Source organism: Ochlerotatus camptorhynchus, unplaced genomic scaffold (assembly GCF_037179485.1).
Source record: "Ochlerotatus camptorhynchus isolate MF236.1 unplaced genomic scaffold, CSIRO-AGI_Acam_v1.1 ptg000112l, whole genome shotgun sequence".
Taxonomy (NCBI): domain Eukaryota; kingdom Metazoa; phylum Arthropoda; class Insecta; order Diptera; family Culicidae; genus Ochlerotatus; species Ochlerotatus camptorhynchus.
Window position 1 is genome coordinate 768,948 of NW_027040602.1, and position 13,972 is coordinate 782,919.

Sequence of the window (13,972 nt, forward strand, 5' to 3'; positions counted from 1 at the left end):
CCTGTAGTTGTGTATGGAGACTCCCGTATACAACTGTAGGAGCCTAGCGGTTCTGACGTGCCGCAGCTGGGGGAGCGTTTCCCCTATGTGGTCGGGATACATACGTGTATTGATTTGGTGAGTGTGTTCCAGTTGAGGTTTGTATCGTGATTTTCGTTTGCTTCCCGGCGCGTTTGATCGGTTTGTAAGGTCTGTTGTGTGAGATGTCGTGATCGCCGCCATCGAACATGCAGGTTTGACACTCGGTAGATTATATTAGGGCGTTGCGTAGTTTTATTTTTTGTATATTTTTCAGTCGTGTTTGATCCATGTGCTACGCTTTAATTGTATTAAGGTTTAGTTTGAAGCTTCATTCATAATGAGGTACGATATTGCTTTCGAACGTGCGGGCAAACTGTTGGAAAATGTGGAATACAAAAGCATTATTTTCGGTAGAATATAACTTTTGCTCGACCAAGGTTCATACAGATATTTAAGTCTTGTTGGGGAAGGATGTTAAATTGCTTCATCCGCTTTGAAAAACATTGTTAACTGCTTTCGGGGGCGTCATTTTATTTGAATTGATTTTTACCCGGGCTTGATATATCGTCAATCGTATCATAAATTGGTCGGTGTAATATGAATGGCACGGTGGCTTTAGAGTAACCCTTTTTGCTTACTGAGTAGAATATCATGGGTTAGACCCAATCCTGAATTGATCTATCCCGGGCCTCTATTGTAAAAAAAACCATTACTGATATAATTTGGGCTGAACGGACAATAATTTGTTTAGATAATATATGACATACGTTAGATATTTGTCAATAATTGTATTTGTTATTATGACTGCATGGAAATAACAGCAACTCGATGATTAAAACGGAGCTCGTTTGCCTAGTGTCAAACGTTTTTGCTTACTGAGCAGAAGACCGTGGGTTCGACCCCAAGCTCCTTCGTGTTATATGATCGTTAGGACATCAATTCAGCTTTTCGTTTACCAAAACGAACCCTGCTGCAAACCCAACTCTATTATCCAACATCCCAGTCATTCCTTGTGGGAGTGCAGAGGTTTTCTCGGCTTCCATCAAAGCGAGTGTCACGTCAACACATTCCTACCTACCCATTCCTTTCTTGACCTGTGTTCGGGCGCGGCCGGCGCTGGTATTGCCTAGTTTGAGATCACCAGTTTTTACACATTGAGGATGATTGCTAGTCCCAAGCATCGTCTATTGGTTATTTGTTTAATTCTGGGATTTTGGCACTTTGAAAAGTTTCTAGCTCTTGGACTTGGAGTTCGAAACTTGGAGGCTTTGATATTTTATGAGATCTTTAAGTAAATCTTAAACTTCAACTTTCAAAGGTTTTGAATGTAAAACTGATTGTCATGTCTTGAAATCGTTTGCGGAAATAACGTTGTTGTTTTACCAGAAATAACATATTTTAACGCAATTAGAAAACAGCTGTCTTATAAACATGAAAATTATCCAAAATGTTCTGGAATACTCAGGAAATTTGATTTAGTTAAATGAGTAGACACCCTGCATACGAATAAGCTAAAATGTTCCTTCAATTTCCTTAAATAAATTCACATTCACTAGAGAAGATGCCGAAGGCATGAGAAGCCCCAATAATTTAAAATAATATTGGTAGAAAACAACAAAGATACATCATTCATATTGACGGCAAGATTTGAGATGGTTCCATTGTTCTGAAACTTACTGATTTGTTACAAGTTCTCAACATTAGTTAGATTAACTTTGACATAAACTTATGTTCACTGTCATAATACCAAACCTGCAAAATGCGTGTTGTTGCTGTGACACATCTCGCCTGTCCCGTTGCAGTGAAGCGAGCTTGATCGTAGCATCACCATACATTTTGCAAATTTCAATTCCATTGTTGCATTTAAATTAAATACTGCATTTCCAGATAAAAAATTTAAAATGTAGGCATCTTAATCATTCTGTACTGGTAATCTTACTTCTAAATATTTTGCTATTGATAATGGAAAACTGAATGAATTGTAAAAAAAACTGGAATATTTCAAACTTTAACTGTTTGACTTGATGCGCCAAAAAACTGGATTTATCCAGTTTAAACTGGAATGTTGGCATCACTGCTGATATCATTTGTAACAAAGTTACAAATATATATTTAAAGACATAAATAAAAAAGAAACATACAGAACCCTATTGCAATACTAAGTTCACTTGATCAACACGTTCTTAGTCTCTGGATCTACTCTAAATAGAATATCAGATGAGGGTTTCCAACTGAAAATCGGTAGGTGGAGTTTATGCCAACGGAAATACGGATAGAGTAAAAAGAGAACTCACCAATTGGATGATTAATAGATCAACTGCACTGAAGTGAACAAGGTCGAAGTCTGAGTAGAACGGATACCCAGAAAGAAATAAAAATGAGTCAGCGTTCGGCTATTGCCAGAATAGATATTGTGAAATCAGTAGACATTATTGAGAATCTTGGTTAGTAAAATGGTGATAGGATAAATATTTATTACTAAATAGTAGCTTTTACAGAAAACTAATATCTAATGCGAGAAGTGCGGTAGTCTGAAACCACGTGTGTGAAAAACACAGTTTGTACAGGTTATTGTCCTAGACAACCTTACAAGCTACACGTGGTGTATCTCTGTACACCGAACACCAAACATAAAGCTCGACGATCTGATACACCCAGGACGGACGGGGGAATCGCGTGTAATTGCATCGAAGCCATGACCACGTGTAACGATGACGTATGCAACCAGTGGAAACCACCACCCACTGGCGTCACCCAGCGTATCACCGAACCGCCAATCCACCCAGGAATAAAAAAACAGGTTAGACCAGAAATAAACCCCACCATTTTTCAAAACCCTACTAACCATACATTAGTTAAACAAAAGTCTATAAAACCTACACAACAATTTATTTCAAGGCTATCGACCCTAAGGTTACTTTGAGGGGATCTGAAGCGTAGTAGTTTGTTTTAAGTATCTAATTGGAATATTCGCGTGTCGTGTATGTATTCCTGTAGTCAGCTAAAGGCAAAAGAACATAGGAAACCTCTTCTGCCGATATGATGAGGCTCTTCCCCTTTTATTAAGTTTAAATTTTTGGAGTTCGGAAACCACTTTACCGCCTTCTGAGTTCGGATTGAACTCGCCATGAGATCTCTAAGCCGGGACGGGTCCAATTGAGAATTGCTTTCTTCACGGTAGACACGTCTACCTGGCGCTTAAGTGAAGTCAGTAACCAATTCCCTGTCCAAAACACCCGACCCGTTATACATTATACACATACAAATGACCATAAACGCGATTTTCGCGACAACATTGAATGTTTTCGCGATTTTATCAACTGAAAGTTCAAATCCACAAAAATCGCTAAATCCGCGAAATCCACGCTTATTGTAACAGCCCTGTATATATAGTAAAACATAAGAAACGCATGACATTATAACCCTTGATAAAGGCCGAAATTCTATGCCGAAACGTCGGGAATTTAAAAATCAATTAAACCATAAAAGCCATAAAAAGATGGATTCTGCAGTCCTTTCATTTTTCCATGTAACGTACTCTCTATAATTCAATATTTCTACAACTTGATGCCTCCTTTACACATTTATACAGTGTTATTTTAATTCAAAACTTGATACATCAAAAGTAGACGTTAACATAGGAAAAAAAAAACTAAAAAAAAAACTTTAATTAATCCAGCTATGGTGAAATCTGACCCTTCTTACTAATAAACATTTCACCATTTTTATATGATATGATTTAAGGTATCGCATGATGGATTTTAACCCACTTTCCAGGGGTTTAAAACATGACCAGATGTAGCCAGTGTAGTCCTGGGCAGTTAAAATGACTGCCGTTGAACTGGATTTTTAATTCTCAATTCATTTGAGATGTCACATGATGGATTTTAGTCGTTTTAGTTTCATCAGTCTCATCATATTCCGATCATATCTCCGGAACAAATTGACATGTTCCAAAACTATTCAAAAGCGTTCTATATGATCTAGAGGTGAACTAGCCTTAGGCTAAAAATCTCTATAATAATGATTAAAAAAAAATCTATATGATCTTAGTAGCTTTCATTTGGTGGTTGTTGTGTCCTATTGGGGGGTTCAGTGGATGACGGGAAATACGACTTAGTTCCCTAAATCCGTGTTTTTCGGATGTTGTTCCGTCCATATCTCCGGAACTAGTAGACCGATTCTATAAATATTTAAAAGCGTTCATTTGGTGGTTGTTGCGTACAATTCAGTTCAATGGTTGCCGCGAAACACGTGTTAGAAAAAAAGAAAGCGAAACTCGTATAAATGTGTATTAAATGCATCCTAAATGTATACTTCCACCAATTATAACGCATGGGTAGCTCCTACATATATGCAACCTAAATTTCTTCATGCATAAACCATAACACCTAATCTAGAAAAAGAAAACATCAGGAGAGGGCAGAAATAAAACGAGACAATTTAATTCTACTCCGTGACGAAAAATGACATAGGAGACAAGAACCTCAGCTAGCTCGTTTCTCGATTTTTTGTGAAATAGGTTGAGACAGCAATATCGGAATTCTCTTTCGGAATCGTATGCTGAACTGTTTCACACATTTCGTTCGGGAACATTTATTCTCATTTCAGCGAAATGATTATCTGAAGAACTGCGAAAGAACTTTTTTTCAAATGAACTTTCCACCATTGCATGCACACACATACATTATCCAATCTCGTCGAGCTTAGTCGGGCCTCGGATCGAAAGTCGGTTTTCCAAGCGATAAGTATACACATCTTTGTAAGAAGGGTAAACAAATCTTGATCAACAATAGAAAAGGGCCCATCAGTATTTGTAAGTAAACCGTTCTACAGCCCTTTACTCACAAAGCGAAGGCCACCCACGCAAACCAACACCACCATCGGATAGGGGAAACTTCTACACTTCTACCTACATGATGATGGTGTTGGTTTGTGTGGGCGGCCTTCGATTTGTGAAGAATGGGCTTTGGAACGGTTTGTTTACAAATGCTGATGGGCCCTTTTCTATTGTTGATCCAGAAATGATAACTGGTGATCATATTGAGTTACCACGACCCATCAGTTTCTGCTGTAATCGGGGAAATGGGGTGTACCGTACCTTCTACGTTTCAATTTTCGATTCTCAACAATCCTTTTTCACGATATTGTAATGAAATAATTTATTTCAATATTTCATTAAATAGTGTTAAATAGTATTTTTGAAACGTTTTCCCTGACAAATGTAGAAGTTTGCGGAAGTAATAAAATATGCAAATTTTAATTGTTCCTCGAAATCAGCATTCACTGTGGTGCTGTGTTTGGCAAAATTACTTATTTTATTTTATTGTGAGTCTTTGAATTCGAAATTGAAATCAGATTTCGATCAAATGAACGTATTATAAAAATGATGTTATGTGAAAAACTTATACTAATTGTCTACCTTTATTAGGCATGTATATTTTTTTATTACTTTATTAAAGAGATTTTCAGCCTTCGTCAATATTAGGCATATTTTTAACTACTTCGCGATAAAATATGCAGTTTTTTGCATATTGCTTTTCATTAAAACTTGCATGATCAACTTCACCCCAGAATTGAGATTTGCAGTTCTAATCTAATTTTCATTTTCATTTTATGATGTACAAGGGGGTCAGGAGCCATGTCACCGATGTGAATATTCACACCATCCATAATACACCTGGGAAGGGAAGAGGAGTGAGCAACACAGCATCTTTACCCATGGGGGTTAAAAAAGTTCTGCAAGGTACACTTATGGTCAACCAGCTGCTCAGGGATTGTAGAAAGGAAGAGGGTTGGGTAGGCTAAAAATGCAGAATTAGCTGCCGTTACGATTGAATGCGCATGTTTAAAAAACGTTGATCCAGGTACCTATCGTATAAATTTGAATATCATCTAGTTATGGTTATTGTCAATAATACTTACATTTTGATAAAGATGATGCTGCCTATTTTACCTTATATGTGATATTAATAATCACAGAATCCAACTTTGAATCGTAGATCAGGTCCATTAACAATACACTCGTTCCGAGAAGGGGGTCATGGTACCACTCATCATGTATAGTCATCTTCTTCTTCTTCTTCTTCAGATTCGCTCACCACCCGGAAAGAACGTTCGGTGTGGTTAGTAATATCAAATAGTGTTACATGCAAACGAAAAAGAGATACAACAAGGATTAGTTTTTTAAAGCAATAGTTTCATCTGAATACCCAACTAACCATATCTCAGTGACATTTTCTCACTCTGAACCTACATTTAAAGTTATTTTGTGATTATATGGTTACTTTGGTACTCACATGAAATGTTGTGCAAGTACCACAAGTTTAACAACGCCCAACTATGGACAGCTCAATGTTAATACAATTCACTCTTTGAATCAGCGTGCACCACAATGATAATCTACTAAGAAACTCCTAAGAATGTATAGAGATAAAGCTCAAAATTACAATTTTAACTGATGGTACTTTATAAACATCAAACTGTCCAATATTGGACCCTGCCAACATACGGCGCCAGCACGGTAATGTGGGCCGTCAGAATGGTTCATCGGTTGCGAAGTGAAGTGCTTCTCAAACTGAAGCGTTACATTTCTCAATGTTTCAACGTTATCCTAACGTAAACTTAATATTATCACCCATATGCCCGTCCACGCCCGAAACCCATCCACCACACAAAATCAAATAAAAATGTTTCTGTATGGCAAACACGTCCAGAAATAAACGAGAATATGGGTGTATATCTTCACTGTAACAACTACGGGTAATCATCGAAAATACTTGCATTTTACTCAGGTACTTTTGAGCAAACTGCAATCACTCTCTCATACTCGAAATGTGCCACGACCAATTTGACACAACGACGCCCTATACGCTCTCTGACCAAAGCGCAGGGACTGGAAGCAACACCCTTTATGTGAGCAATAAATAAATCAATCATTTGAGAACTTCTAGCACAACCGTGCACATACCAAATTTCAAGAATTGACAGTCTTAACCCTTTATAAGGCCGAGCACACCAAGCATGCAATCAACTCCTACTACAATGAAATATGAAGTTCACGTGGTATAGTAAAAACAATTTTATTTTTAATAAAATAAATCAAAAATATTGTATGAAAAAGTTTCAGTGCCAACATTTCAAAGGGGCGTAGTTGCTTTTGTAAACAATGGCTTTAGCCGTCGATTTCTCGCAACTAAAAGCTCGCCCCTTTAAATTAATGCTAGCTGGTAGAGGAAACATTCATCTATCTGTTGGTGTCATTATTGTTCATGAGTGAGTTATTATTCGCGAGAAATTGACGGCTAAAGCTATTGTTTACAAATGCAATTACCCCCCTTTCCACCCAAATTCAGATTCCCTTCAAACATTCTCAAAGAGGGGTATTTTTTTTTCTGAGCCGATATCAAAATTCCTGGATTTTTTTTTAAATCTTTATTTTAGAGATTTTTAGCCTTAGGCTAGTTCATCTCTTAATTCCTGAAATGTTGACTACTGATTGAACAAATATTTAAGGTTTATCTGTACAATTTTGGGTTTGATCGATTGGGTCTGCCGGCATCTAGAGGAGTTTTAGTACATCTCTTCTTATTTGAGAACCTTTTTTCAAACTGCTATACTTATAAGAACAATGAAGCAAATGAGCTGAAATTTTGCTCATTTAAGAAAAAATTGGTTCTTTCATTTGGTTTTAATTTTATAAAAACACGTTTAGCACGATCAAAGCTACAGTTCAATTTTGTTTGGATCAAAATGGCGGTTTGTTGACATTAATATTGCTGTCAAATTCTCGTTTTACATTTGTTGTGGCTCAAAAACATCTGTAATATTGTCAAATGTTAGTAGTTTCCACCAGTTGAAACAGGAATAGAAAGCTGTTGCGTACCATTTACTGTGGATTGTAGGTGGAAAACAGAACGTGGAGGAGCTGAATTAACCGTGAATTACGCCAGCTGCTACGATTTTTTTTTTACTTTATTAAAGAGATTTTTAGCCTTAGGCTAGTTCATCTCTAGCAGCTGCTACGAGAACCACCCCTCCACACCGCAAAAATCGGGCAACTACGGTGGGCTGGGCACGTCGTAAGAATGTCAGAAGACAACCCAGTAAAAAAGTTTATCAATAACGACCCAATTGGAACAAAACAAATCTTCCAATGGCTTTCATCGAAACGTTTTCAAAACAATCTAAAAAAAAAATCGTTCATGAGCATTTCTAAATGGCGGAACGACTGAGAAAATACCCCCAAATAGAAATCCAGCTGTGGGACTTCCCCTCGTTCCTATTTATCTCATTTCAAAGTTAATTAATTCCGCGTTCAATTCAATTTGAACCGGAGTCAGCGTAACCGATACAACAACAAATGGTACAACTCTGCTGACTCCGCAAATAATTCGATTCATTTTCCACTATAATAGCAATAAAAAAACCCAAAAGTGGTGAAAAGCGTGCACGGCTATCACTGTTGGCATCTCCGATACCGGTTATCGGCGGATAGTTTGAATTATAACAATCTGCACTGTAATCACCTCGTTCATTAGCAAAAATGGCAGATCTATCGTACGCGTCAACTTATCTCATCTCGTCTCAACTCTACTTGAGAGTTGTATTTCGTTAATGGCTCATTAATGCATCGACGCCACGTCATTATCGGATGAATGCAGTATATTCTGATCCGATATCACAACGTCCGATCCCTCAATCAATTTATGCTAGAGTACGGAAACGTACACCCGCTTGCCGATTCCGGATTTGGTCGTACAATTTTAATTTACGACCGATACGCGGTGACCCCAAATATGGTATCGCGTAGTCCACTTATAACTGGTTCCCACGTTAGGAGCCAGTTGTTTTTGGAGTCAACCGAATCGATCGAAAACAATGCGATAGGTCGTTGTGGGCGGTTGCGGTTTTGCGGCCAAATATGAACGATATTTCCGAAGCAAATGGGACTTAATTGTCTATTGTTGATGAATTAGATTTCGTAGATAAAGCATCAAATTATCCCTAATTATTATTGTTTTTTTTTTTCATTCATTTGCAGCGATGCCACAGCACAAATCTCCGAAATCATCAACTTTGTCGGCCAGTTGTCTGCACAAGCACAGGGACTATCGAATCCAGTGACCAACTCACAGAAGCTTCGCAATTCCGACCACCACATCTATCTGATGTTTGAATCGAATCAGAAACAGTAAGTATGAAAAAATGTGCGTTGCTTTTGAGCGGGTTCCCTTATCGGCCAGGTCAGGACTTCAGTAAAATTATTAAAACTAATGACCGAATGGCAAAGGGAAAACTAGCTCAATTTTCCTCACGTTAAAAGAAATGGAAACCGTTGCGTGCCGCGTCCTCATTTCGCTTTCATGCTGCACGAAAGCAAATGCTTTAGGACAAAGAAGGAACAGATTCTACAATATCCTTTGTTTCCCTTTCTATTTCTTTTCTGGTGAACCATCATTACAGTGGACTGGTCGTCGGTATTTTGAAAGTCGGTCGCAAATCCTTGTACGTGTTTGACCAGAACGGCGAGACGATTAACGTGACGGCGCCGTGCGTACTGGACTTTTACGTGCATGAATCGCGACAACGTGGCGGACTGGGCCGGGAGCTTTTTGAACATATGCTCAGCGAGGAACACATCCATCCGGAGGAGATGGCCATCGACCGGCCGTCGGAGAAGCTGCTCGGATTCCTGCAGAAGCATTATGGTGAGTAATGATGAAAATGATGTTAGATAGGGTTGTCGAACGTCTTCAGCAGGGGGAAGATGATTTTCCAAGCAGGGGTTAACTATAGCTTTCTAGACCCTAGTGATGGAAGATGTGTTGGGTTGGTTAAAGATATCATGGACCTAAAATAAATTAGGATTATGAAAGTGTCTACATAAGGTTTAGGGGAACATTTTAAGATAAGAAACATACATTTGTTTTTTTCAAGATCCCGGAAAGAACTTTAGTGACTAAAAACCATCATGATACTTACAGAAAATAGCATCATCTAGAACTTTTAAATTTTTATCGATTTCGAATCACCCTACACGAAAAAATTTAAGCGTGTAAGCTCTAGCATGTTGAAACATGCTTAGAATCTAATTCTAAGCATGTTTCAACATGCTAGAGCTTACACGCTTAATTTTTTTCGTCGAGATTCCAATAACTAAGTAGTTCTGCAATTTATTTTGCTAAGATTCAGTAATACAATTGCCGAGACTCAGCTAACAAACAGATATTTTGCAGCTAGTTTAAGTGTGTACACAGTTAGAAATTATTACCAACTTCGGTACTTTTATCCGAACTTTCAACAGCTGAACCGTTCGGTAAAACTCAGGGATTAATTTTAAGGCTTGAAAACAAGGGAAACTTCACCACAATGGCGATTATTTAAACAAGGCTGACAGTGTTTACAAAATTAAAATTTAGTGAAACAGCTTTTGAATTGAGGGTCAAAGTTTTACTGAACGTTCGGCTGTTGAAAGTTTGGTAAAAAATACCGAAGTCGGTAGTAACTTCTAAGTGTGTAGACATAATCGCGACATCTCAGACTCGTTTTTTTTTGGATGTCGAATAAAATTCTAGAGATGAAGAAACTTCAAGATTCTGATACTTGAAACGTTTTCGCAATGATTCTGGGTCTAAGAGATCAGATAAATACTCATACATTTAGAAAAAAAAAACGTAGATTATTTAACTGTCAGAGACTTGCCAACTTTTGTCAACATGTTGCGACTTTTTGAATATGAGAATCATTTTAGAGATGTTGGAGTTTGATAAATATTCTTTTAGCTGTGATAATCATCAAAATTTTAGCCTGATGGCCCATTCGTCCCAATCTTATAAAAAATCCTAAAAAACTGCTTACGTAATTATTGAATTTTCCCTTGGAACAAATTCAAATTCACAAGGCATGAAAAGCTCTTTATAAAAAACCCTTTTTTTAAAGCTTTATTTAAGAGATTTTTAGCCTTAGGCTAGTTCATCTCTAACAATAAATAACTGTGGAAGGCGTTCAATGAAAACTAACTTTAGAGTCGCGCATAAGAAGCGTCATAAACCACACAAAAAACAAAGAATCAAGGCATACTTCTAAATAGAAGGTTTTAGAAAACTAAAATTAAAAAAGGTAAAGAAATGAGTCTTTTCAAATTAATTTCTAGATTTGATATTTTATTAGGAAAACTACTATGCAAAGTTGCTAAAGTAGGTAAGGTCTTCACACTCGCTAGTTCCGTTTGAATTTTAGAGAGATGTTTTTTTCTTAATGCAGGCATCGTTTAGTAGACCAGGGTGTCTACTAATTGTGCTTTAAATAGAATGCCTTGGGTTGTCCAAGTTTTTCCAGGACTTCAAAGTAAATTTTCCAGGCATTTAAATACACTTTTAAGTGTGTTGATTATTTCCTTTTAATTCCGTTATAATTGCTTATCTTTTGAAAGATACGCGTATTTCGTCTACTATTTGCAGACTTCATCAGTACCAAGTACTCAACACCACTGAAGAATCTATCGTTCATCTAAGACTTATATACTAATCAATAGGTACTAAAGATCAGCAAGTATTCAACGATCACGGGAAAAAAAGAGTTCCCATATTCGTGAACCACAACCGTGAACCATAGTTCACGGTGTATATTTGAGAAAATTTTGTTCTGGATAGTTGGCCGTGATTTTTAGTTCACGGTCCGTTCCCGTTTTCGGGAACGGATTTTTTTCCGAGTACAGGCAAATCAAAGAAAACAGCTCATATTTTCGAAACCACTAGACTTAATGGGTATCGAGATTTCAATTCAGGTAGTAATCGATAAAAGAACAAGGAACCTTTTAGGCGTACTTTGACAACTCTTACACCAGTAACTGGTACCGGTGAATTACTACAAAAACATGACCAAACCTTTGAATTCAAAGTTTAGAAGTTTTGGCCTAGATTTAGTATTCAGTAGCAATAATACAGTCACCCCAGTATTATGGGTCATTCACAATTAGGGGCCACTTCCATTTGATTAACACGCAGAACTGACTGACCCATAATAGTGACTAGCTGGCCCATAATACTGAGATGACTGTATATACATTGGTCAACCGAAAAGGACTTTGGAAACAAGGTTGTTGAAATACAACATTTGGCTTCGGACCGTACTGTTCTTTGATCCACGGAAGAACATAGTTACTTAAAATCCCGATGTAGACCTCCGTGTTGACCTGGTCGCCTTCTGGAATGAACACCGAGTCCATTTTTTTGCCATCGGAAGCCACCAATCCAAACACCATAACGCTAGCATTTTTTTTCTTTATTTAAGAGATTTTTAGCCATAGGTTAGTTTATCTCTACATAACGCTAGCAGGATGCTTGATCAGATACACGTTCTTGTGCTCGTCGGCCACGTCTTTTACCGGAAGAGAACTAATATACCGGTCGGTTCTGGAATTTGATACGGGATCGACGGTAAACATGCTCTCGTCGGTGAACAGGATTACCAGATTTTTTCGCTTAAGGAAGTTCAAGATTTTCTTGCATCGTTCGACTCGTAGCTCCCGGATGCGGTTGGTAATCATGTGAATTTTTTTCGGTGCCCTCGACTTCACCCAGCAATCTTCCTTTACGATCTTCCGTGTCGTAAAATCACTGATCCCGTGTTCCTTTGCCATTTTCCGTATTGAACGCACTGGATTCACCCGAATCTTCCTTTTGATAGCAGCGATAGGAACCCGAGCTGACCTCGGACGACCTGTGGCCACCTTCGCGGATAGTTGTCCTTTCTTTTCTCGGTCTAAAACCCTTTGGACGGTCCACCGGGACACTCCCATGGCGATTGAAATGTCTTTTTGCGACATTTGCACGTGGGACAAAAATCACGAATACACTGCCACTTCGTCATGGTGCAACTGTCAAACTAAGTAAATCATTTTATTTTATACACAGCCTACTACGGTATGAGCTATAGGTTACGTGCATGCAAAGAAAACCAAGGATACAATGCCTGGATACAGGTGAAACGGGAACCTTATTTGTACGATGGTGCAAACATTATCACGCATACGGTACACGTATTTCGGTTACAATGTGCAGATTTCTTCAGAGTCTTGTACTAATAGACTAGTTTCACTAAAGACGTCAGCATTCATCAGGATTTTCCTCGAAATTCAATTCCCTTGCAATTTATCTCGTTATTCTATTCATACTCTCCTCAGAATGCCATTGGAATGATCCTCAGAATTTTCATTGAAATATTTCCAGAATTTCCTTTAAATTCTTCTCCTTGCCTTGGAATTCTACTCACAATATTGGAATTCTCTCTTTATTAACTTGCAATTTTCCACATAAATCCCGCAAATTCTCTTCAAAATTAGTTTAGAATTCTAGTTAGAACTCTTTTGGAACTGGCCTCCAAAGTTCTGATGGAATTCTTCTCACATTTAATTGTATTCCTCCTAAGTATTCCCGGAAAAGTGTCATGGAATTATGCATATAATTGCCTTCGTATGTTTCCAGAACTTCATTGGAACTCTTCTCAGAATTATGGTGAAATTATCATGAGAATTCTCTTGCAAAATTTTCTCCGGATTTCTTTGCAAAATTTCCTTTGAATGATATTCAGAATTCCCAAAAAAATCTTTTCAGAACTACCTAGGAATTCACTTTAGGTTTACCTGAAATTTGAAGTTCCTCAGAACTACCTTGAACCCAGTCCTTAGATTTCACTTGAAATTTTCCTCACAATTTTGGAATTGTCCTCCAAATTCTTTTCAAATTATCGCTAAAGTTCCATGAAAATATTCTCATCAAATTCAGTCATGAAGCTAATATTTTCTTCAAATCTGGAGTCTTGGAAAATGTTCAATGTTCGATATCTTGAATATTTATCTTTTTAAAAGACTCCTGAAAATTTCTCCAAGTTTGGTTCAGGTTTTTAAAAAAATTGCTAACCATAAAATCTGTAAAAAATATTCATCTTC

The 13,972-nt window shown here is 37.6% G+C and overlaps 1 protein-coding gene across 1 annotated transcript in view; it reads left to right on the top strand.

Moving 5' to 3' along the window:
- Atat (alpha-tubulin acetylase) overlaps positions 1 to 13,972 on the top strand; it is a 59,046-nt gene that overhangs the window by 31,784 nt on the left and 13,290 nt on the right. The window contains exons 3-4 of the mRNA XM_065219874.1: positions 9,065 to 9,214; positions 9,487 to 9,731. Of these exons, the coding sequence (XP_065075946.1) occupies positions 9,065 to 9,214; positions 9,487 to 9,731 (395 nt within the window). The remainder of the gene's footprint in view (positions 1 to 9,064; positions 9,215 to 9,486; positions 9,732 to 13,972) is intronic.